General features: G+C 37.1%; 1 protein-coding gene across 1 annotated transcript; it reads right to left on the reverse strand.

Moving 5' to 3' along the window:
• Nucleotides 1-1,070: 1,070 nt before the first annotated feature.
• Nucleotides 1,071-26,015, reverse strand: LOC5579143 (testis-specific serine/threonine-protein kinase 3). Its single transcript, XM_021843711.1, has 4 exons — nt 25,658-26,015; nt 25,432-25,601; nt 13,488-13,926; nt 1,071-1,787 (listed from the first exon to the last, which is right to left on the reverse strand). The coding sequence occupies exons 1-4, from the start codon at nt 25,823-25,825 to the stop codon at nt 1,443-1,445; spliced, it is 1,122 nt and encodes a 373-aa protein (XP_021699403.1). The 5' UTR covers nt 25,826-26,015; the 3' UTR covers nt 1,071-1,442.
• Between the last annotated feature and the right edge of the window lie 1,402 nt (nt 26,016-27,417).

Here is a 27,417-nt window from a genome sequence, read left to right on the forward strand (position 1 = left end):
TTCCTGTACCAACAGCTACACGCTCGTTCAAATCTACTCAAAAGAGAGTAACTTTGACTCACTTTTGAACTTTCATAATAGCTGTCAAAAGTGAGTAGTTTTATTTTATCAAAGTGAGTAACTTGTTACAGTAAATTTATTTTCCGAAATATTATTTCTGAAGTGAGTGACATCTACTCACTTTCGCAAATTTCAGATTAAACGAAGTGAGTAAGTGTTACTCTAACTTTGACATTTGACAGTGTTACTCTAAAGTGAGTAACAATGGCTTTACTCACTTTTGAGTAGTTCCACTTTGTTCCAAAGTGAGTCGAAATCTACTCACTTTTGAGTAGATCTGAACGAGCGTGTACTTCCTTTCGATGGTCGCTGGTACTAGAACATGTCAGCGGCAGACAAAGTGGCAGGAAAAACGGAACTACCTGGAAATTATGCGTGTTTCAAGATTATGATTAGTTTATCTGTATAAAGGTGTTTAAGTTCACAACTTACCACTTCATTGGTGAACACATTGTAAACAAAAAGTAAAACAAACTAACTACGTTTGTTTGCAATCGTTGAATGACCCCAACTATTTTTCACCCATAAATGGGTTTTTAAACACCCATTTCTAAACTGCAGTTGCTTTACTGTAATGGGTATTTATTTACGCTTTTTACATTTCTGAATTTATCCGCTTTCTGACAGATATTGATGCTATTCCGAAATGAGTATTTTTTTACCCATTAAAGGGTATCCGCAAACGACCGTGATGTAGTCGAAGTTACTATGGGCATAGTCACATTTACTGCACTGCTCAGTGATTTGTACCAGATTATAGTAAACTTACAGATATTTGTAGTCGGTTGAAAATCGTTGGTGCAGTTTTTAATTCTACTATGGATTCGGTAGATTATACAACAAAATTTGTTTGCGTGTAGACTTGGTTTCAGTCTTCGCGCAACTCTCCATTCATCGACTCTAATCTGCGCCACCTGAGCAAAATCCATCACATTGTGTTAATGCTTCCTCGCGCTTTCACGGGCAAAAAAGCAGTTGAGATGTTGCACCAAAATAAAAATAGCGATTCATTAAAAGTGATATAAAATACAATGTGTTTTATTATCTCTCTTTGGACACACCATTACTCAAATTGAAAATTAATAGGTTACATTCGAGGAAAACTCGTAACAGTCCACCGTACCTAGAAAAGGTATCATATTCAAGATTTCATCAAAAGATACGTGGATGTAGAATAAAAAGTTATCAAATCAGACAACTAATTTCTAACATATACACCAAACATTTGCACGAAGGAAAATCCCTTGAATGGATTATGTAAAAATTTAGTTCTCTTCGTTGTTTCCCGCTATTAGTCAAAAATCGAAACAAATGTTTCGTATAATAAAAACAAAAGAAAATAACAACAAATTTTGACACCGTCAAAATATTAACAATCGAATTCAATGCTGCACTGGCTGCTTTTGTTGTTGTACATTTCTCGAAGTCGTACAGCTATGGCCATCGTGGTTACCAGGAGAAGGATTGTAGGACTTGTTGTTGATAGTCACTCGGATGCTTCCATCGCTGCCATCACTGGAGCTGTTGTCCAGTTTCATTTTTTTGTCATACCTTTTCTCAATACCTGTATCATCGTATCCGGAATCATTTTCTGTAAGCCAAGGTTGACGGCGCATTTCCTCGATTGATATTCTCTCGTTCACAGGCCGCAAAATTTTTTGGATCATGTTCTTACATTCGTCACTAATGCAACGATCCTTGGGAAATTTGGGTCCAGCCGAAACTTGCTATATTGGATGAAAAAAGGAATTAAAAACGTCGTACATTAAACCACGTCTTATAATATAATATATACGTACATATTAGGGAGGTTCATAATGATCAAACTGCAAAAATCTTAAGTTATACCCTCCAATGGATCATTAAAATAACCAAAACGGCCGCTATGGAAAGCATAGATAGCGCCACCGTAGCCTTGTGTGTTTGACAGAACAGCAATGCTGTCACAATGTTAAATCGCATGTCGTTTACAAATAGAAGCATATAGTGCTAGTTCAACTTGGCAGTAGTCTCCTATCTTTGCACTGACCCGGAAAATTTCGCAGCCAAAATGTTCCAATTTTTCAGAAATTTAAATTTGTATTGAATGACGGTACACAGTATTTCTCGGAAATTTATTCAAATAGCCTCAAGCCAGAAAAATGAACAAACTTACTTCATCGATCTTATGTGTTTCGCAGACAAAATTCTACACATTTCGCTCTTACCCAACTTGATTTTTCACTTCTAGAACGTTTTCTATTCCGGAATTACAAAACGGCGAAAGTAAGAATTTTTCGCAATCCGACCGCTACTTTCACCGTTCTGTTGTATGGGGAGAAAAAATGACTTAACCACAAATCAAAACAAATTTTACACTGGTACAAAAACGGCTAAAGTAACTGAAAGAAACGGCTTATCATTTTGTTATACTTATTTTGTGGAACGATAGGGACTACCTATACCTAGTATTTTAACGCGAGCTGATTGCATGAAAAATTTAAGCGATGTACACGGCAAAAAAATGTTAAAAATGTGATTCATTTTAAAACAGTTTAAGAAGACAGGTTGTGATTCTTCCTAATTAATTGTCTCAAAACCGTTTGAAAGTTACTTACGTCAATTCGAAAAAGTAATCGAAATTTAATTCATAATTTCACCTTCTTTCTATATAATGATTTGCTCTTTTGTGTTTGCAGTTTAGTGTATCCAGGGTGTCGAACCAATTTTGAAAATAAAATTCCCTCACTTTTCCTGACTTTCCAGTCGTTTTCCCAGAAAAAAAATCCAGACCACGTTGATTTGTTTGTTTGGTAGAGTTTATGTTTTAGGTCGTATGAATAAACTAAGCAATAGTTTTTACGATAATTTTCTTCAAGATGATATGATAAAACTGAGCACTTGGTGTACTTTTCAAACTTGATAATACGTTTTAATAAAGCGGTAAAAGCTGAATAGAAGCTATTATTTAAGTAAATTCTGAGTCATCTATCGATCATATTGAAATCTTCAAGCGCAAAAGTTGCTTTTAAAATTGTAGAAAACGATGTATTTGGATATTGAATAACCTCAGATATAATTTCACAAGTTTTAGGCATAAAGGACAATTTTGGACACCTTCCGCAACCTGATTATACCATTTTTCATGCATAAGGCGTCACTATATTAAGATCATTACTACACTCTAAATAATCCAAACGTCATTGTTACGTGAAAACATACGTGATTTTTTTCCATCGCACTTTTCACGTAGCTCTTACGTAAATCATAGGTAGCCCAGAATGAACGCATGAACTTTGGAAGTTCGTCCATTCCACCGTCGCTTAACGTAAGAGCTACGTGGATTTTCCGGTAGCCTTTACGAAGCGTTTCAATAGGACCTAGATGGTTTTGCATTAAATTTAACTGTAATAAAGACCAATCTTGGCTTTGGAAGAAAACTAATTCCCAATTGGAAAATTTAAACAAACTTAAAAGATTATGATACTTTTATTGTCATTCTGAGCATTTTGAATCCTGTTTCTCCAATTTTGCGAGTTTGGTCTGTCTTGTTGTAGCCTTCGCGTGCTATAATTGATAGAGGTTATAAATCAGGTATAAATATGAAGTAATGCAGGGATTCGTCGGTATACAAAGCATATTTACCTTGAAATCAATCTTACACTGATCTTTGAAGCAGCAGCAGCTTCTGAAGTTCTTCAAAAATCAAGCGGGCGCCATCTTAGGATTTGAGCTCAACACCGAATGTACGTACACTATGCAGATGTCAAAATGAACTCAGGCACCTACGTGAATTCCACGTAAGTGCGATAGGTAACCTCAGTAAACATTACCTAGTCACTATTTGGTGGTTATGAATGGTTTAGTGATCTTTATCTTAGTCAGGTGAAAAAGAGGTAAAATGAATTTGGAATGATCTACGTGATTTTTCACGTAGCAATGACGTTTGGATTTTTTTGAGTGTATGCTTTTTTATTGGAAGCCTTCCATCCTTCTGAGAAAAGGAAGCATTGTGAAAATCAGCAGCTCCATCAGAATTTGTTTGAAATAGTAGTGTAGTAGTGTCATTACTAATACTGTCTAGTCGAAATGGTTTTGAATAATTTGTCATTCAAGTGCTATTCTGAATACTATTGTCTTTTACGTAAGATTAGAGTCTTAAATGTCAAGTGTCGTCAAGTCTTAACAAAATTAGGCTGTTTAGTATTAGTAGTAGTTCTAGTTAATTTCATTTTTTGTTGTTAAAAGTATTTATTGGTCATTACGTTCATATATCCTTAAAGAAAAAAGTCGCTTTCCTTGTCTGTTCAACAATTATTCGAAACTAGCAAGTGTACCCTAATGATCGATCTCAGCGTCTTACTTTCCATAGTCATTTTTATAGTGAATATTGAAGAGTAAAGTTACCTTAGGCTTCTATTACAGTCTCTTACAAGATTAACTTTTCGGTGGCAAATGCAATGCTTCACAACGCCTACTTTCTACTTGTAAATTTTACGAAAATGAAGCTGGAATTAGATTATTTATACCGCTGTTACAAAAGAGGTACAGTCGAATTTCGTTCGTTGCACTACGTTTAATTGCACTTCGTTTTAATTGGGCTCTCGTTAAGTGGGCTAGCCCACCTAAAACGAAGGCAAGCGTCACTTTCTGACATAAACCGCAATTTGTCAATGTTGGCAGCCCTGAATTTCTATTGTAATCGGTGTTTTGACAGCTCAAAACTTAGCCCGATTAGTGAAAGTCTTTCACTAATCGGGCCACGGGTTTAGTGCAACGAACGAAAGTTGACTGTATTTCTTATTATGGCAATGTAAAAACCATATTAAAATAAGATTGTCACCACTTATTTCTACTCAGTGAATCTACTAGTCATTTTCCTAAGAGTTCCTAATTATTCCCTACGTCGTATATGATAACGATGTATCTAGCTAGCTAATAGTAAGAGTGGCTACGGATCATTCTGGTTAGCAAAAGGCAAACTGAACGTCACCAATAGTATTAATGTCCACTTCGAATAGATTAATTATTTGAAATGGGCATCAATTCTATCAATGACGCAGAATGTCCGTTGGATCACATCCGAGATATTATTGCGTCTATGCCATATGAATTATGACGCGGCTTTAAGCAAAAAATGCCAAAATGTGATACACCCACTACAGGTTACGCCTTTGGTTTCCATCATATGGGCTAATGGATTATGCCCTCCTATCGCGGCAAGGTCGCATAACCAAGGGGAGGGATTGCTTAAATATCATTCTAAAACCATATTCGGTCTATTCACTCATTGCGCTGCATTTTTATGTATTAAACTTTGGCTAGTATAAACGTATTTTATATCGGAGAATGATTTTTTGAAAATTATGCATTTAAGGCATAAAATTCTAAAATCCTATATGATGAATAAAAAAAGCCATTTTCTTTAGTAACAGTAAACAAAGGCAAGAAAAAAGGAAAAATGGGAAAAACGCATGTATTTCTTTGTATTTGAATCATATCTTGGTGTATCTTCCAATCTTTTTAACTTTGGTCACAATCAATTTCCCACACTTGTCGCAGCTGTTGCTGACTTGCTCGCGAAGGCCGGAATGGAGCTCTCCCATAAAATAATCTGGAAAATGTTTAACAGAATGATCACAAAATGTCGATACGGATACGGTAATAAAACTTACCATCATATTCGTAATTATCGGTTTCTCATTTTACTCTCAAATGCTGAGCTTTTAATGGCTTTCTGTGGCAACTTTCCTGGGCCAAATGTTTCTAATGATAGCTGAACACGACACAATGGCGGAACTGGACGCAGACTGGTAGTGCTGGTAATAAACGGCTAGGCATCTATTTCAAGTATTTTGCCCACGTATCCGTTTTCCTTTCCGAGATTCATTCGAGAAACAGCGTGAAAAAGCACTCGTATTGAAAAATAACTAAAACGCGTATTATTTGTAAGAATGCTGGAAAACGCGATGTTGTGTTGATACCGTACCGAACAAATGAAATTATATATTGAACAAGTTCCAAGATTAGCAAAATTCACTTCATAAGCACAACAAAAAATAAATCGTGGATAAGCATGGTAAAGTATTAAATTTAATCATTCAGTGAATAATTTCCAATCTTCTCAATGATTAAAAGAGCTTTATATTGAAAAAATAATATATCGTACACTAACTAGTATTTTCGTTTTTCTCCGTGTACTTCATATTTTATACCTGATTTATAACCTCTATCAATTATAGCTCGCGAAAGCTACAACAAGACAGACCAAACTCACAAAATTGGGGAAACATGATTCAAAATGCTCAGATTGACAATAAAAATATCATCATTTTACTTTTTCCAATAAAAACGAGAATGAAAAGCATAGAAATCTTAGGCCCTTTTTCTATGTTTGTCCGTAAAGATCGAAGGTACACAACAAAAGAAAATTAGCGATTTTCATCAAGTCTGCCTTGATTGTCGTTGGCAAGCTGGAGTTTTCTTGCAGTTTGAAAAAACTTTGCGTCATATTTCGTGTGTAATATCTGTGCCTCCCTCCCAGGTCTTTATTACAGTTAAATTTAATGCAAAACCATCTAGGTCCTATTGAAACGCTTTGTAAAGGCTACCGGAAAATCCACGTAGCTCTTACGTGTAGCGCCGGTGGAATGGACGAAGTTCAAAAGTTCATGCGTTCATTCTGGGCTACCTATGATTCACGTAAGAGCTACGCGGAAAGTGCGATGGAAAAAAATCACGTGTGTTTTCACGTAACAATGACGTTTGGATTATTTTTAGTGTGTTTACGACCCACCGTTGTAACGATTAAATGTGCAGCCATACATATTTTATATACAGGTCGGACTCGATTATCCGGAGACTCGATTATCCGGGATTCGATTATACGGAATTTTAGACTCGATTATCCGGAATTTGTTTTTTGATGTTCTTGTTTTTAAATTTTTATGCATAAATCTGAAATAATTTTGTATTGCAATATACAATATGAATGGTTTTGCAGTTTTGAACGTATTTAAGAAAAGGGGGGTTTGAAAAAGTGTTTTTTTGTGTATGCTGATAAAAAATTGTTTTTTTCTTGTAAAGACCCTTACTGTTCCTAGAAATAATTTCTGGCTACGCCACCGCATCAACAGGGTGTCTACTCGTTTACATAAATGAAATTCCCTGATATTTCCAGGTTTTTCCAGCTTCTACAAAATAATACCAGGTTTAAGAAAAATTCCAATTTCAGATATACAAAATGTTATTGACAAAATAATTTGATTCAAAAGCGTTTTAAGCTTCCAATTTGTTTAATACATATTTAAGCTATTTCAAGGTGGAACAATATAAAAGCTTAAGTTTTTGTCAATTGAATTGTATTTGACATAAAGCCTTAATTATATTTGGTTAGAAGATTAACCCACCGTCGGTCGCCCTAGTGTACTGAGTACACGCACTTTGCGAAAAGCCGAAAAACACGTTGAAAATCTCTTCAAATTGATCAGGGTGTTGGTCCTATTCCAAGATCTACTCTTCATTTTACTTGTACAGAAGAAATTTTTCGAAAAAATCACCGAAAAGTATTCGAAAACATCGTGTTTTTAACCTAAGTTTTTACGCGTGTACTCAGTACACCAGTGCGACTGCTCGTGTAACTTTTTTTACCGGGCCCGTCCCACGAGCGGTCGCATCGTGTACTGAGTACACGCGGAGCTTTTTGATTGTAAATCTAAAACTAAGCAAGATAGAGTATTGATGTCTTCAGCAAATTTCTTCAGTTCAACGGTATTAATTGGTCAGTGGACAAATGAAACTTTGGATACATCCTCAACTTCCAGTGGCCATCGGATTGTTCCCCGGGGGAACCGATGAAGGGGACATTTTGCAATGCAACTTCTCGAACACAAATATCTCAGGATCTAGATTGTTTAGCACGATGGTATCTTCAGCAAAGTTGTTCAGAAGGTCAAGGACTAACATGTGATAGGTCGCTTGTTTCGGAATTCTGCCACCAGTTGGCGCTAGTGAGCATGTAATGTTTCAAACACAGATATCTCAGGATCCCGATTACCTAGAAAGATGCGGTCTTCGACAAAGTTGTCTAGTAGGTCATCTAACTTGAAATTCTGCCATCAGATGGCGCTAGTGAGTATACAATATTTCAATCACGAATATCTCAGGATCCCGATTTTTTAGAAACATGGTGTTTTCGGCAAAGTTGTTCAGTAGTCCAAGGATTAATATGTGATGATCTATTTAATTCGGAATTCTTTCACCAGATGGTGCAAGTGAGCATAACATTTTTCGAACACATACATCTCAAGATCCCGATTATCTAGAAAGTTGACGTCTTCAACAAATGGAGATGCGTACACAATTACATTATGTCTCCGACCTCAGCGAAACATATCGGCAAGAACCCAAGAGCTGAGAATTCGATAATTTTTAAAATCGAATCTCGGAACATATTTTACCGATATATCGGCAAACCGAATTTTTCACAATATAAGTACTGTTCGGTTTTGGTAACATTTGTTTTCGACCACAAGGCTAAAGGTTTCCTAAATATGTTATGATATAGCATTAATTATAAACAATGTATATAACAAAATCAATTAATAGGATGGTTTACTATTTCAATATCTTAATAATTTAACTACAAAACTGAGTCACAAAAAAAAGTTAAATTTCGGCATGCTTTGTTTATAGCAACATAAATAATATTTTGTTGCACTGGTATATTGTGAAATCTCCATGAGTCAGTTTTTCGCTAATCGATATCGACTCATGGAACCATAATAAAATTCAAATTTCATGTTTACTGTAATTATCTCCAACAACAGCTTTTCAAGGTACTGTACATAACGCGATATTACAATGAGTCGATGATCCCTTCAATTTTCAGAGCAATCATGAAGCGTTGACTATAATGATAAACCCAGAAAATATGATAATACTAGAGATGCACTGAGAGCATGTTGAATTTATTTATAAACAACACAGGCAGTGACTATAGATCGTTGCACGCCTGACTTAACCTCGAAACTCCGTATAAAAAAAATGTCAACAATTTCAGCAGTGGATGACAGAAATGGGGAATTTTTTGTGACCTCACCATGCTTTTATCACATTCGAAGTGATTCGAACAATGTTGTAGTGTGCGTGTCATCCCGTGTGTCGCCATAATAGACCGAGCTAACCGGAGACGTCACTTTCATATCACTTTGCACTAACACACACCCATATTCATTTTTGTGTAACAGCTTTCTGCCGAGTATTATCAGAGCTTAACGTTTTCCTTTGGAATCGAACGGTCACTCCGATCACGAAACGTCAAAAAATCATGGTAAACAAAAAACCAGCTGATCACAGCTGTCTCATGGATTGCCTCATTGCTCAATTGGAACAACGTTTGACAGATCTTTGATTCCAGTATTCACGCATCTCTATATAAACAAATTCTGTGGATAACCCTACTTTCTGGATAATCTTGAACTTCAAGTAGTGAAGTAAAATACCTTAAGTTGAATGAAAGATGACAGATTTGACAGATACGAGTATTTAAAAAAAAGACAATTTCGATCTCAATTGTAAGACCGTCTTCAGTGACAAGACTGATTTTATTATAATGTCTGCTACGTTTGCTGGCATGAAATTTCACTCGAAATGCCGTTTATACTTCGGTGTGATGCAAACGCAAAAGTTTATGGCTGAGATGGTCATGTGAGAGTTTGAACGGCTTGCACAAGATCGATGTAAACACTATTTAAGTGGAATAAGAAAAAACTTAGCAATCGCAGAAAAAGAAGACCATCTCTGCGAATTTCGTCTCAGGAATAAACAACTGAAGATGATGATGATGATGATTATTTAGCCACCATCAGCGCAAGGATTACCTATGGCTGCAGAATCATACCGGGATGGAATGATCTACCTGATGGTTTGTTGTAGCAGGAATAAACAACTGAAGATGTCATTTTCATGATTATGTATTTACGATCCTAAGCATTTGGTTTGTAAATATAGCATACTCAGTAGCACCATCTACTGGAAGAATTCCGAACCAAATGTGGCCCATCACAAGTTTGTACTTGATTTACTGAACCATTTAGCTGAAAACTTTATCTTTCAATGTAATCGGGAACCTCAGATATTAGCAATCATAAATCGGCATGCTCACTAGCGCCACCTATTGGATGAATTTTAAAACTTGAGGTCCTTCGCATTTAGGATTTCATCTAATGAACAACATGGCCGAAGAAGTTATATTTCTTAGTAAAGAGGATATCTCAGGACATTTATTTATGAATCAGGATCCAAAGATATCGGCGTTTGAAAAATTCCATGATCACTAGCATCGTTTTGTGGAAGAATTTCTAATCAAACGGCATATCATATGTTTAGTCCTTGATCTACTAAACAGTTTTGCCGAAGACACCATATTGCTATAATATCGCTATCCTGAGATAGCCGCGATCAATATACACCATGCTCACTAGCGCCATATGGTGGTAGAATTTCTAGTTGGATGGCCTATCACATGCTAGAGCTTGACCTACTCAACACTTTTGTCGAATACGTCAACTTTCTAGGTAATCGGGATCCTGTGGTATCTGTGTTCGAAAAATGTCATGCTCACTAGCGCCATCTGGTGAAAGAATTCCGAATTAAATAGATCATCACATATTAGTCCTTGAACTACTGAACAACTTTGCCGAAAACACCATCTTTACAAAAAATCGGGATCATGAGATATTCGTGATTGAAATATTGTACAGTTAAACCTCCATGAGTCGATGTTCCATTACTCGATATCGACTCATGGAACCATACTAGTAGAAACCAAATTTCATGGCTGCTATGATGGTCCCTTGGAACAGCTTTCCAACGGAATCTATTCTATGACTCGATATTTCCATGAGTCGATGGTCCCTTCAATATCGACTCATGGAGGTTTCACTGTATACTCACTAGCGCCATCTGATGGCAGAATTTCAAGTTAGATGGCCTATAATATGTTAGTGCATGACCTACTAAACAACTTTGTCGAAAACCGCATCTTTCTAGGTAGTCGGGATCCTGAGATATCTGTGTTTGAAAAATTACATGCTCACTAGCGCCAACTGGTGGCAGAATTCCGAAACAAGCGACCTATCACATGTTAGTCCTTGACCTACTGAACAACTTTGCTGAAGACACCATCGTGCTAAACAATCTAGATTCTGAGATATTTATGTTCGAGAAGTTGCATTGCAAAATGTCCCCTTCATCGGTTCCCCCGGGGAACAATCCGATGGCCACTGGAAGTTAAGGATGTATCCAAAGTTTCATTTGTCCATTGACCAATTGGTACCGTTGAACTGAAGAAATTTGCTGAAGACATCAATACTCTATCTTGCCTAGCTTGCGATTGACAAGCAAAATTGCTCCGCGTGTACTCAGTACACGATGCGACCGCTGGTGTAACTTATTTTTGAGCGACTGACGGAAGGTTAATGATTTATCGCTTGTGAGAATAGGGTCCTAAAGCCCTGTCCCAATTTTAGTGCCAAACGCTTAAGTTTAGGCCAATAACACATGTATACTCAATTTTCTAATGTTTTTCGTTGGTTTGAGTCCAAAAAAACATTTTTTTAGATTTTGTCGCACTCCTTGGCTTAAACTCAAATTTTGGGTGTATTTTGTTTTCCGTGTCCCTTCCGAAATGTCAGATAGGAACAACCCCAGTGGTAAAACTAAAACCCCTGTGGTGTTTTTGTCGACTAAGCGAACGTCAAACATGATCTTAAGTGTCAAGGTTCATTTATGGACCCAATTTTTAAATTAAAGTTTAAACATGATATAGCCGTTATTTGAGCGGGAAATATTGCTAAAGTAGTTGCAGTAAGATGCTCTTTCGTGTTATTGAATAAAAACAAGATTTCATTAAAAATTTTAGGACCCAATTCTGATCATCATTGTAAACTGAACGGAACTTCAAAATGCTCCATTATGTTTAACCCTTAAAGTTCATTGATTACAGCGTACTTGTGCAAAAACAGATGCACTATTCATTTTTGACCTGCGTTTAGTGAAGAAATCTCAAATGGTAGTCATGGGCAGTTTGGATACTTAAGACAGCTAAATGGGTGAAAAAAAAAATACTTACAGATGTTTGTGACAACATTTCACAATTAAATTTACATGTCGTAAAACATGTTTTTCGACAATTTTTTTTCAATTATTTTCTCAAGGAATTTCTCTATTATTTCAAGTATTTGCCCAAAGATCCAGATGTTACGAATATTTACTCAGGCTAGGGTAGATGGATGGATTTCTTTATTTGTAAGATTTGCAGCACGATGCTGGCTCACCTCTTAAATGTCTTAAATGTGTTCATGTAGTGATTATTTCCCATGGAATCCCTTCGAGAATTTTCCTAAGGAATTCGTAAAAGAATTTTGTTTTAGATATCTCAAAAACACAACCTGGTTTTTGCCAAATATAACCGCAGAAATTAACTCAGAGATCGACAGGAATTTCTTTACTGATTCTTTCGGATGTCCTCCAAGGTTTTATCCAGTGATTCTTCCATCGATTTTCCTAGGACATCCTCTAAGATTTCCGTTTAGAGCTTCTTCAAAAATTCAACCAGAAGTTTCTCTAAAGATGCCTCAAGGGATTTCTTAAAAATTGTCCTTCATAATTTCTCTAAGATTTCAACTTCAAATTTTTGCTAAGGATAAATCCAGGAATTACTCAGATTTCTTTAGGAATTCCTACAGTAATTCTTTAAGATTTCTCAAGGAAGTCTTTAAAGATTTGGCCAAGTATTCTTCCAGGATTTTTTTGGGCATTTCTCCGTGGAAATGTGAATTCCAAAATTTCAGAAAAAAAATTGAGAAAATGTTCAATTCGTGATGTATTTCTAAAGCAAATTTAAAAGCAATCTGTGATGGAACTTGTATAAGTTTTTAAGTCAACCGGTTACTAGAATTTTTAGAAGATTTTTTTTGTTAAATTGTTGGGATAATTAAAAAAAGCAAAAAAATTGTATGTAATTAGAAATAGTAGCATGAAACGAGCTCACCAATTGATCCATCATCCTTGACTGAGCAGCAACAATCCACTTTCAGCTTCACTCGTTTGCTCGGCTATATCAGAGAAAATAGGCGCGCGACCTTTTTTTCTTCTCGTTCCACCCCGGGGAGAAACGAATTTTAATTGTTCTATACATAACTTTTTCGTATCCTAACGTAAAATCTTCCGGTTTGTTGCAGTCTTCTTTATATTGCTTGGGGAATCATTATCAATAGTGGAAGAAGTTTATCAACTACAGCGGCATCTATGGTCGAAAATGCAAGTAAAATCTTTTTCCCATACGATTGGTCGAATCTCTTTATACAAACTTCAAGATTTTTAAAGTTTGATCTTCTGAATTGAGACGAAACTTACAGAACAGTATAAAACCAAATTGTACCTACCTTAATAAGAACATTTACATTCGTTTCGTTGGAAAAAGGCAACCGTCCAATTACCATTGTGTACAGCACTACTCCAACTGCCCAAATATCAGACAGCTGCGGTTGGTATGGCACAGACTTCAATATTTCCGGACTGGCATACGCATGGCTTCCGCAAAAGGTCTTCGACAGTACCGGTTTTATCTTGCCACCGGCCAGAACCGGTTGCATGTTCCCTCTGGCGAATCCGAAATCAATCAATTTCAGCGTGAAGCTTTTGTCGAAGACAATGTTCTCACACTTGATATCACGATGGACTACTCCCATGCCGTGAATATACTCCACGGCACTGATCAGCTGAGTGAAGAACGATTTGGAACGCTCTTCGGAAAGGTACTTTTCTTTTTTAATCAGCTGCAACAGGGAACCATTTTCGGCATACTGCATTACGATGTAGAATCTATGGGGTAAATTTCGACTCTGAATAATTAAGCAATTAATCCTTGAATGACGTGGACGACTTTGTTGCGCTCTTTTGACTAAATAGACCAATTATGATACACATCAGGGAATGTACTTTACAACTCCCATTCCACCAGTGAAACTTGATATAATTTCTTTGGCCGGTGATTCACCGTTAAACGAATTCTTATTCGTTAAGGTGAAGATGAATCGAAGCCAAAGTTCAAATTTTCAAAAACACGGATCTGGAGAACCAAACATCCGTTTGAGCTGAAAACTTAATCGATTGGTCACTAGCTGATGGTGACCAATCGATTAGGTTTTCAGCTCAAACAGATGTTTGGTTCTCCAGATCCGTGCTCTTGAAAATTTGAACTTTGGCTTCGATTTACCTTCACCTTAAATGAAAACAATAAAGATCACAGTTGTTTTTCTGTGACATTCAATAGTTTTCTGTTATTTCTGAACCAGCTTCAAAATCAAACCGGATTTGTATGTGATCTGACAATGATTATTCATCAGAAACGTGCTAGGTCACAATCTTAATCGATGAACTGTAGTGCATGAGATCAAGAATCTACTGTCGGATAGCATTTACAAAAGTAGGAGATCCCCCTCTATTATATATGTCTATGTTGTTAGACGGCATTGAGAGATAGTTTTTTTTATTTATTTATTTTATTTTTGAGAATTTATCTGATACAGTTTGTGTTTCTAGATTTCTAATATTGTGATATGGGATTCTTTACAGCAATTCAATTTAACAAGAACTAACATTTAATAAAAAAAAAAACCTCCGAAGTAACTTTAGGAAAAAAATAGATAGGAAAGAAAGCTTAATATCTAATATCACATTTCTATGCGGCCAACTCTTGTATAAGATGGTTTGGAGAGGAAGTGCAACTGAGTAGAAACTTGGGGATCAATCTCTGGAACCAGTCGTCAATTATCTCTAAGCCAGCAAGCCTGTGTACATCATTTGTGGGGTGGTAAGGGCTTAGATCAAGCATCATCTTCAACAAACGATTTTACTTGGTTTGTATTTTCTTTCGGTGAGATTTTGCGCAGTTGTACCAAGCGGGGAACTCATACGCCACCGTGGGCCGGAAAACGGTTTTGTATAGGAGCACCTTAATACTGGGATCCAGTCGAGAGCGCCTTTTAACGAGCGGATCTTCTTCTTCTGTCTGGCGTTACGTCCCAACTGGGATAAAGCCTGCTTCTCAGATTAGTGTTCTTATGACTATATCGTGTGGCAGGTACGAAGATACTCTATGCCCTGGGAATCGAGAAAATTTCCTCTACGAAAAGATCCTCGACCAGCGGGATTCAAACCCACGACCCTCAGCATCGTCATGCTGAATAGCTGCGCGTTTACCGCTACGGCTATCTGGGCCCCTAACGAGCGGATACAGCGTTTTAATAAGTTTGTCACAATTCCGGATGCAGTTTGTCACGTGGCCGCCAAAGTTCAGCTTCTTATCAAGGGTCACGCCGAGGTTCTGAAAGCCAAACTGTTCATCAGGTATAATACTAAGTGCTTTTCGATGCGAGTCAGAATAACACGTTCGAAAGTTTACTTACAGTTGGCAGAAGACGTATTGGTCTGTAGTTTGAATAGATAGTCGCATTTTTGTTTGTCTTCGGAATCGCAATAACTAGAGCATGTTTTCACGCCGAAAAAATTTTCGAGGAAGATGTTTAAGCAAACAATTTTTGATTCAGTTGTGATCCGGCGTTTTCTTCACTTTCATGCTGCGGATGATATTACTGATTTCTTTTTGACGAACAATCCAGGAGTTAGACGGCCGCAGGAACTGATTGCTCTCTTAGGTCAATGGAGCGCTTGACTGCATCGGTGGTTTCCCTATCTACAACCGATTGATTGTTGTGTGCTTTTGCAAAACAATCAGCTAGCAATTTAGCTTTTTCTTGTGGAGAGGCATACAAATTGTCACCATTGCGCAAAGGAGGACTATATTTGACGGTTTTCTTTAGAGCTTTTGTAATTCGCCAAATTTTATTGTCTTCTCCTTTCATTGACGATAAGGCTTCCGAAAATTTGCTGTACCGTGCGTTAGTGCAATCGTCACGGATACGATTGTTGAGCGACGAAGCTATCTCTTTCAGCAGAGGATCCCACGTACGCATCCACTGTCGGCGACGAGTGTTGCGGAGCCGAATGAGTTGCTTCGTTTCATCGGTGATTTGAGCGATTTCATACTGACGTGGTACCACCTGCGGCACAGCTACTGATTCCGCTTCCAGCAGGGCAATTTTGAAGAGGGCGAGGGCAGCGTTAACTCCATTGCCATCTTGAATGTTCGTAAACAGGGGATCCGTGGGATCGAGTTTTGCGTTCACCGCCCTTTGGAACGTGACCCAGTTGGCACGAGCGTAACAACTCACAATGTTCGTGGGAGACGCAGCTGCTGTCGTGGGCTTTATATCGAAGATAACAGGCAAGTGATCTGACGACAAGTCGTTCACGACGATTGGTTTGGACATGTTGATAATGTTGTTTGACAAAACAAGGTCCAATGTAGTTGGCTTACCCCTACCCGAAGGCAGGAAAGCTGGTGATTCCGGGAAAAAAAATAGTGAAACCCGAACATGCGGCCTCTTGGAGCAGGATATTGCCTGCCCTATTGTTGTTTTCACAGTTCCAGAGCCGATTTCTAGCATTAAAATCTCCGACAACGAAGAAAGGATTATCACGGGCAACCATATCACGAATGTCACGACGAAATTGGGACCAGTCAGCACAACGTCGCCCTCCAGGAAAATACTTATATAGTTGTCACCGGAAGGGATGGTAATTTCAGCAGCTTCGATAGTTTTTGTGGATATATTTTGTTGTTGGAATTGGATACCTTTTCGTACCGCAATAAGCACGCCTCTTCCTCTACCAGCCTCGGTACAAGACGGACGATCATAACGCACACAGTAGTAGTTTTGATGGATGAAGTTGATGTTAGGCTGAAGCCATGTTTCTGTTATTACTGCTACATCTATGCTCTGTCGTTGGGCAAAATCAAAGAACTCCAGATGCTTGTTTTGAACGGATCTGCCATTCCAATTAACTATTTTTAGAGAAGACGGTCTTGCCATTATACACGTACTTTATGATTAGCTCTGATAGGGGTAAAAATTGTTGTTCTTTAGTACGACAGCCGTGCAAACGCTGGAAAAGATTTTTGGCTAGGCACATAAACTCGGCAATAGTAAAAAGATTCGAATCCTGATTCGAAGCAGCATGGGAACCAGTTCCTTGAACAACTTGGTCGAACGTCATACAATCGGTAGCACAAACTCTCTGTGTATTGGCAACATTTCTGAGCAGTGTGGTGGATACGGGACTGAATGGAAACCAAGCACCTGGGAGCAGTATTCTTGTTCAGACCTCAACCGGATCACTCGAGTTATTTAGTATCACGCCCCGGCAAATATCATCAATGGACTTCATCATCATCAACCAAAGAAGTTAACAGTTCAGCAGCCTGACAGGTGTACGCGGCACGGACGAAGTCGTCTTCTTGGGAACCTGCTGGCGTTTTACTTCAAGTTGCTTGAGGTAATTTATGCGTAACGTCTTTACTTTGCGAAGCTCTGAAAGCTTCACGGATCCTTTTGCAAATTAGAGCAGATATAACACGCTTTCTTCCGGACATCTTTCGCGAAAAAATCTTCAACTCCACCGGACGCACTTCGTTAATCTCCAATTCCGCCTTCAGCTCAGCTAAATTGTAGAACGTGAGTCCCGAAAGGATGAACCGCACGGGTTGTAGTTGTGAAGGAGTGTAAGTGAAGAACTCTGTGTTGGAGCTCTTCAGAGCCTTGATGATAGCATCGAAAAAGTTATCGTTCACCGCATTTAGTTGGGTTCCGGATTTAATAGCTTTCACGTGATATCCTGACTGCGAAATATTGGCCATGTTCAACAGTTCGCGGGTGTTCTTCGTGCCCTTGTTAACGATCGAAATAGAAGGGGGACGACGGCTTTTTTTCGACGTATTGGATGGCAATGGTGAAGCATTGTTTACATTGCCATCTGGATCATCAGTTGATAGTCAAGTCGAGCACTCGACACTGAAGAAGTCTGTAAGTCGCAGATGAAATAGGCCTATCTGTCAAGATAAGCAACACATATTAGAATTTAAAGGCATTTGCTCGCCTTACTAGTGATTTTAGTATTTTATTTTATTTTTTGCAAAAAGTGAAGTGTTAAAGTTCAATTTGTAGTTTTAAACATACTCTAATAATCCCTCCTGTAAATTTAATATAAAAAAGTGTAGTTGATAGTGTTTCGAATAAATTCTGACTGACAATCGTCGGAAGTACCGTTTGGCTAGTAGAAGGAATATCCATCATCCATCAGACCTTGCAACATCAACTGAATTTGGATGAGGATGACTTCGCTTTGCCCGCTTAGCATTACAACAAACTTCGGTATCAACAATTGAGGTTACCGGTTTCGTTCTAACATAATCGCAACGGATGATTATGTTGGAAGCAGAACTAGACACATTTTCGAGAGGATTCGAACAGCTAGGAACTTGCTTATACACTTTTGGGCCGCGACGAGATTAATTTCGCAATAAAAATACAAGAATACGACGAAAAAATACGCATCGAATTTTTGCTGCTTGAGCATCTGTTGCTTATTGAGAGATAATAAAACAATAAAAGAGAAGAATTTTATAAAAATCGATGCTTCTCCAAATTGTATGAAGGGCGTTTGCATCGCACATCGCACCCTATTATAAATTGGGCATTAATTTTCCTGAAAAAAAAAAATAACGACCGAAGCTTGGGCACATCTTCAACATTTCCAGGAAAGTAAGCATAAGCAATCCATATCTACCTCAGTTTTCCTCGGGTATTTTTTATCTTTATTACCGTGAACGTACCATATTTGACGCGGGTCCAAACTTGACGCATTTTCTAATTAATGTTATCATGAATTAATTCTAGTTCAGACTAGCACTCGATAATTTATGGCTTAATCTTTATTTACAATTCTAATCGAAAAAAGTTTATTTTTGATTATAATAGGCAAAACATAAAATCTATTTGCAAATGCATCCGACAAGTGCGTCAATTTTTTCATATATTGTTGATCAATTTTCGTGAAAATATGGTGCTGTTTTACAGCAGTATCATCAACAACAGTCAGTAATATTATTTTATTCATGAATTGACGTCGACATTTTTCTATTTCTAAGCTTTAAGACATATTTTTGTATGAAAATCTTGTGCGTCAAGTTAGGCACACAATGTTCCTTATTATTTGCTATTTTGTTCAGCATGTTTTATTGGATCGAAAATACCAAAATAAATATTTTTGGTGCTTGCATTAAAAAAATACGTCCGCGAAACAACCCAATGCTTTATGTAATCACATGTAAAGGGTCATCCATAGATTATGTAACGATTTTAGGGAGAGGAGGGGGTTCAGGGAAACGTAACGATTCATACAAAATATTCTCACTTTTCATACAAAAAATGTAGCTAAGGTGGAGAGGTGTTAAAAATGGTAAAATTTAGAGAGGTTTATGGACGTCCCCTAATGTTTCAAGGAAGCTTCAATGAATCACGTCAGGAGATGAGGTGTTGGTTCAATGGTTGGTTTAGTAAAATTTATACAATATAGAGGGTGTCCATGAGATACGTGTCACAAAAACATACCATTTTCACAACACCGCCTATCCGCCCTACGTCACACTTTTTATATGAAACTCTTAAAAAATTGTATGATTCGTCACATCTTGCAGAACACCCCCTTTCTCCTAATAACATGACGTACTTAATGGATGACCCCATATATGTTTCTCGATCGTTTTCGAGGCCCATATTGCCGTAGGTTGTACGCATATTTGTCCCGTTCATAAGGTTTCCATAGAACATGAGAATAGTAGGCGTAGTTTACGTGTTATAAGTAATGAAGATTCACAAACGGCCAATTTTGGAACCGGTTGTTTCGTTCTAATTTTCAACCAATTTTTCTTTTTTTATTTTTTTTTTGTGCAACTTTCTTCCCTGTTCCAGCGCAACTTAGTTTTCAAACCTTTCTCTTGTTTGATATCACGACGAAAACACATTAAACTAAACAATAATGTTTGACAATGGATTGAACTCAATCGCCGATTTTATTTTCTACTTTTTAACTGAACGCACAGCAAAAGTACTACCTGATTACGTAGTTAAAAACTTTTTCCGAAAGTTCTAACTTTTATGTTCACTATGAAGCGCTGTTTTCAGTTAATTGAACTATTGAATACTAAAACTTTTGTAAATTTTAAACTTTTGCAATTATTTTTAGTGCGTCAAATTAGGCACATTGAAGAATTGATGCGTCAATTAAGGAACCTAATATTTTACACATAAAGTCATTGAAACATGAAGAAAAAAAACGGTTGATATATTTTTACTGATTTTTTCCTAATTCTATAATAGTTGAGTTAGCATAGCTTCAAATTTCAACAAAATCGGAAAAATTTTGGCGATTTGACAAATCAGGGTGTCTACTCGTTAACCGAAATGAAATTCCCTGATATTTCCAGGTTTTTCCAGATTTCACAAAATATTTCTAGGTTCAAGTAATACACTAATTTTATATGTCTAAAACAAAATAATGACAACTTTTAAAATGTTTTTGATTTAATAGCAATTTATACACTTCTAGACATTTTTAACGCGTGCTGAATCTATTCAAACATTCAATATTCCAATATGAAGGTTAGAGTGCTCCATACCGCTCATTCGATTTCTGAGTTGTCCTCCCTGAGATTGCACAAGCCCTTCAAAGTTTGTATGGGAATTACTATTGGAAAAGCAAGCAATTCATTCAACCGGCCATAGTGTTTGCCTACGCGCTCTTAATAGTTAGAGCAATGCTGAAACTGTTAGATACATTTATCGGCAACAACTTTGCCGAAGACCACATCGTAATCGGACGTCTCAGAAATTAGTTATTGATTTAGGTATATCCAATCGAAAATTCTTGAGCAGTGCTCATTTATCTTCAAACAGGCAACATTGCTGCATCTGGCGCGAAACATAGCACACACAATTATTCATGGCTACTATGTTTTACTGCATATATCCAGTGATGCCTTCAGAGCAGCTCTTTAATTATAGCAACAGATTTTCAACTCATACAAAAATCAATAACTAATTACTGAGACAACCGATAAGAAAACGGTCTTCGGCAAAGTTGTAGCTGACAAATGTATCTAATACAATCAGCGTTGCTCTAACCTTTGAGAACACGTGGACAAACACTATAACCGATTGAATGAATTGCTTGCTTTTCCCATAGTAATTGCCATACAAACTTTGAAGGGCTTGTGCAGTCTCAATTTTGATCCAAATGAGCTCAAATTTTGGGAGAACACTCAGAATTTATTCTAGAATCGAATAAGCGGTGTGGAGCAAAAACGATTAACGCAACTTTTAGGGACGAATGACCTTCGGGTTAAAGTCCCTCTCAAACAACAACAACAACAGCAAAAACGATTTTTTGAACCACCCTAATGAAGGTGCTAATAATACCAAAGTTTAAAAACTACCGAAAAGCTAAACATTACATATACTTTGCAATTGGATTAAATGGACAAATTGATGTGAAGTTTTGCGAAAAAAATACACGTCTTATCAGTGAGAATCGAACTCATGACTTCCTGATCTCTAGTAAGAGCGCGTTACCGCTACGCCATAAGCGGACTCATAGACGCAGAAGTTAACCTGAATTCGATTTCAGCTCAATAATCACGTGGTCCTTTTTCGCAAAGTGCACCTCTTTCGGATGAGTTAGATGTCCATCCAAACACAATGCTTTCTATTTATATCCAATGCCTAGCCCGAGAGCGCATTATTTTTTAGGTAATGAAATAGCACACAACTTCTCCGTCCATGAGTGCTCTCATGGCGTAGGGGTAACGCGCTCTAACTAGAGATCAGGGAGTCGTGAGTTCGATTCTCACTAAGAAGACGTGTAACTTTTTCGCAAAACTTCACATCAATTTGTCCATTTAATCCAATTGAAAAGTATATGTAATGTTTAGCTTTTCGGTAGTTGTTAAACTTCCACTCGGCTGGTTAACCGTAAACCACGATTCATAATTAAAAACAAGTACCAAAGTTCAAGTTTTATTTGAATGCATTTTATTTGCCAATAATCTTTTAATGCATATAAAAGCTCTGTTCATCATCGTGTACTGACCGGAACTGTTAAGGGCATCAATATGCGTCTTCTTGGATTTTTTTTAGTAATGAAATCAAATATCTTCCAATAATTTTGAAAATTGTGCATGAAGCAGTTTTTGTAGCGACTAACTGTCTCTCTTGAAAAAAGTAAGCAGGAACCAAAAAGAGACCGAAAAGAGACCAAACGGAAAAAAAACGAGACCTAACAGTAACCAGGAGAAAAGAGTTTGATACGACCAGACATTTATCAGAAAATGGATATATAACTTTATATGAGCGATTTTTTTTCTTCAAAAGTTCATTTAGTGATTATTTTCCATGAAATCTCTCTCATAATTTTCTCAATGAATTTCTAAAAAAATGTTTTGAATAGCTCAAAATAAAACCTGGATTTTTCCAAAAAATATCACAAACAATTCCTCAGGGATTCCAACAGAAATTCCAACAGATATGTCGTTAATATAATATTTCTGATACATTTTCAAGAAAATGGAGGACCACCGGTTTTTCTAGAGCATCTTCCAGGACTCCTGTTTAAAACATGTTGGAATATTCAACCAGATGTTTCCAAGGATTTCTCAGGATTTTCTACAAATTTCTTTGAGATTTTAACCATTAGAGAAATTTAGTGGAATTATTCCAGAGATTGCTCCTAATATGTCTTTGGGAAGTCATCAAATAATTGTAAGGAAATTTTACGGTAACTTCTGTATAAATTTGCGTATGTTCTTAAGTCACCCTTGATGAACAAGGATTTCGAGAAGAACTCACTCTTGAGGAAAATTCACAAGATTCTTTAGATTTTTGCTAGGATAATTGAAAAAAAAAAATTAAATGAATCTCTGGATAATATTCCGCCAGATTTTGTAAAGGAACTCCTCGAAAAACATAGGACGAAATCCATAAAAAGTATGAATTATCGGAGGATTTCTTGAAAAAAAAAATGCAGTAGCGTTAACTGGTGTGGAACCTAAAATGAATATTCCATGGGGAGATTTTGAGTAATTCATAGAAAATTTTTTGAAAGAACTCCAGTAATCCTTGGTTGCAATGCTGGAAAAATTTCTTGAATAAAATCGAGGAAAACTCAATCATGAAACATGGAATATCCGTAGATGAAATGGCGTAGAAATTTAGAGTAGGTTTTCTTAAAAACAAAACCTAGAACTAAATGTATCAAAATCTCTGGAATTTACCTTGCGGGTTTTCTTGGCAAATTCTGTAGAAATCTTTGAAGATCTCTTAGAGTAACGACTGAAGAACTCGATCGAAAAGTTAGTGAAAAAAATAACTGGAGAAAGTCCTGGGATAGTCTTTGGAAAATTGTTCAAAGTAATTCCTGAGAAAATTACAAGAGGTAATAACGTTGAAGTGTTCAAGGATTTTCTAAGGCAAACTCTGGATAAGAGTATACTCTATAGAGTTGGTAGAGAAATTTCTGGAAAAAAACCCTGTAGTCGTTCTTGATAGTATTTTAAATGAAGTCCCTGGAAAAACCACTAGGAGAATTCCTGAAACTGTACTTAAAAAATATAAGAAGAAATTCAGCATATTAATTATCTGCATCTGCAAGCAAGATAAGATAAAAAAAGACTTCAGAGGCCATTTTGGTAAAAATAGAGATTTTAGAGACCTTTAATAAAAAATAGTAACTTTTCAGAGACTTGAATTGAAATAAAGACCAATTAACTAAAAAGAAACCTGCCACCGGCCCTAGATAAGTTAATCCTTTACTGTTTACATGTAAAAACGTCAATCATGTTTTGGTAAGTTGACAAAATTTCAAACTCGAAATGATCGTCAAATAGCGTTTTAATAGCGGCGAAGCCAAATTTTTTTCAATTCAACCGAATTTTCTAGCAAATAATGGTTGCTCTGCGTTTTGACGCAAAAATCCTTTGTCGTAAAAATATTGTATGATGAATTTCTACCTTCAAATAATTTCCCTGATTGTAATCGAATTTCCCTGAGAATTCCAGGTTTTTTCCAGGTTGAATAAAATTCCCTGATAATTCCAGGTTTTCCAGGTTTTTCCAGGTAGTAGACACCCTTCAAATGTTTGAATTTAGAATTTTCTTAACCGCGTCAAATATGGTACGTCCACGGTAACGTGATTTTTAGCCATGGGCTAATTTATAGGGACCAACGGCTTTATTTCTCTTCCGAAGGAAGTCGTCACTATAACAACTTTACGAAATGACTATTTCGGGGATGGAATTCGATCCCTGATCCTTGGCGTGATCTAACCACTACCACAGATCCGTCCAATCCCCGGATATTTATCAACTTCACTGGTTTTTGTGTATGCTGGTCAAACAATTTTTTCTTGTAGAGACCCCTACTGTTCCTAGAAATAATTTCTGGCTATGCCACCGCATCACATAAATAAAACAACAAAATAAGGTAATATTTATGTTCTTTTATCGAAGATTTCAATTTTTTCTTAGTCATTCGATTATCCGGAGTGAAAAAAAACGATACTCCGGATAATCGAGTCCGACCTGTATTTTCATTGGTGAACCTTGTGCTAAACATGCTCTCACTCGGTTTAACCCTTTCTTTCCCACAGCTTTGTTCGACAATTTAGCTATCAAAATGGCGTTTCTAAAAAAAGTGCTTGAGCAAAAGTTTTTCTAAATAAGCTATATTATTCAAAACCACAATAAAAAAAAAAATGATTGTTTTTCAATAGTTAGTTGATTGTTTTTCAATAGTTTGACCCTTAGGTCACTTATTTCGATGTTTGATAAGACAAACGAGCGTATAAATTTATTTCAATTATTATTGAGCTACTCGTACCAATTCGGTTTAGCCCGCGTTCGTTGAAAATCGGTGGATCACCTGTGCTACCATGGGAAAGAGAGGGTTAAGCCTCTGAATTGAGGCTAAATATGAGTAGCCGATTTTTTCGGAGAAATACAATGTCCACTGCGCCATTGCTTCGTGTAGCGCAGCAAGGACGTAATACTGTGGAGGGTGGCCCGGTACTCCACAGGCACCGTTCACAGTTAGGCTTCTTTTGATACGCTCACCATTGATTTCTAGGCTTGGTATGCGCATGACACCATGAGTTAGGGGGCCACCAGTTTCAAATCCAAAAACGACATCCCAATGTAGTTTGATATCAATATACATATTTTGATATTAAAACCACATTGAAAGTTTTCGTTCTTCACATATGGTCAAACAGGAAACCATAACTGGTACACTTTCTCTATATGTATTGGGTCAAAAGAGTGCAATAAAGTCGTCCACTACACGCCTTTTAAGGGTTCACAAAATCCGACAAAATTACCTCAAGGTTGTTTCGATACACTCATGGAAGCGGATCAAATTTGCATGTTTCAAATTCCGAACCAGCTCAATCTCTCGAGGCAGGAACTTATCCAGGACATCTTTGGTCGCTTTCTGCTTGGAAATGATCTTAACGGCAACCGGATGATTTAGGCTCTTTGAGAAGGCTTTCTGCAATGCAATATTTTTATATGCATATCGGCAAAAGTGTCATCAAGAAATCTTACCTTCACATTCGAAAACGCTCCGGTTCCGATGGTTTCCTGTACGATGTAGCCATTTAGCTCCAGAACCGATTCGCGACGTTTGTGTTGCTCTTCCTCTTCACTCGAAGGAATGTTTTCTCGCAAAGCGGACTGCAGCCCCTTCTGGACGGTTCCATCTTTTGAGCCCATGTCTACAAATTTCAACACCGAAACCCTTTCGAAAACAAATTCTTCACTCTATCCAAGCACTGGTAATTTGGAAGCTGCGCCGAAATTGGTTTAGTTTACGTTAAATTTTTACACTCCCCAAACTCGCACGAACGAAAATGCCTCTTCGACCATCCGTCACAAACAGGCAGTGCTGCCTACTACGAGTATTTTCGTTGTTGCTACACTGAGAAAAATCTACACGTCAAGGTCGTGTGTTTTACTTATAGATTTGCGCAATGAGGAAAACCACATGATTTGAGTGTGGTAGCCATATGGATTTCATCATTGATTTCACGGTATAATAACATGTGTATCAACATTAGGTTGTCATGTGAAACAAACATGAATTTCCAAATATTAAATCATGAAAACCAACTGATTTGCTTATTGAATTCGAAATGTAGTAGCTTAAGATAGTCATGTGTGATAGAACATAAATGTCATGGGACTGAAAGAAGAAATTTGGTAGTAAAGCTTTTGCTCCCCAAAATATGGATCCGAGGCTCCTCTGCTTGTCGCAAGCTCTCTTGATTTTTTTTTTTCAAACCCGTGAGTCAGCAACAAGCGGGGCGCCGCAAATCCATAATTTGGGAAGCCAGGGATAAGCATATTCCATTTTTTTCGAAACTGAAAGCCAGGAAAATCTGTTAGTGGAGTTCGATTTTTCTACTAAACTATACATTATAATCAATGTTTTCTTATAGAAAGGTAGAATTCTCGTATATCGGTCAACTTCACTAATAAAAGAAAAATCGAATTCACAAATTTTCATCTAACACTTTCAGCTTCAAAATTTGCTTCTTCTCTTTGGAAGCATAATGATGACTGTCGTTCGACACGAGGTCCAACCGCAATTCAGTTCACTACGCATCCCATGGGTTGATCACAAACAATTTAGAAGCTTTGAACATGGAAATCGATAACATAGCTCATGGATTTCATCATAACAATCTCATTGCGCAAATCAATGAATCGACCAACTTGAACATGATGATTATGACACAAGATAACCATAAGCAAAACACACTGAATCCGTGTTGGAGTGATGATCTATGCGTCCATAGGTTGACACATACGAATCTGAAGAGAAAGCTTCGGGAACTTATGTGGAAAAAATATGGAATCCCTGTTGTCGGTTGATGAATCAATCCATGAAGCAAAACACAGGAATTTAATGTGTAACACACACGAAGTTTACAAGAAAATCATAGCAAATCGATATGGACGTTCATGAATCGATCCATAATTTTAAACACACGAATCAAACGTGTGGATTTTTATCAGTGTATTGACTTCGCAGCACCAAGGGTGGAGGGCGGCTGTCAAATGGGAGTAAAATTGAAAAGCCGCCAACCTAAGTCCAGAACCAGTTTTAAGGCTTAACGCGGAATAGTAAAAAATATTATTCACAAGATTTCAGGTAATAAATGCGCCCTGAAGGATATTGTTTGCAAGCAATTATTTGCTACGTGCTACTACACTGCGCTGTTGGCAATTTAATCAGACAATTCTGCTGAATTTACAAAATAGATGTTTTCGACAAAATTGATTACGCCTCTACCATTGTTTGG

The sequence above is a fragment of the Aedes aegypti genome, chromosome 2, assembly GCF_002204515.2.
Source record: "Aedes aegypti strain LVP_AGWG chromosome 2, AaegL5.0 Primary Assembly, whole genome shotgun sequence".
NCBI classification, from domain to species: domain Eukaryota; kingdom Metazoa; phylum Arthropoda; class Insecta; order Diptera; family Culicidae; genus Aedes; species Aedes aegypti.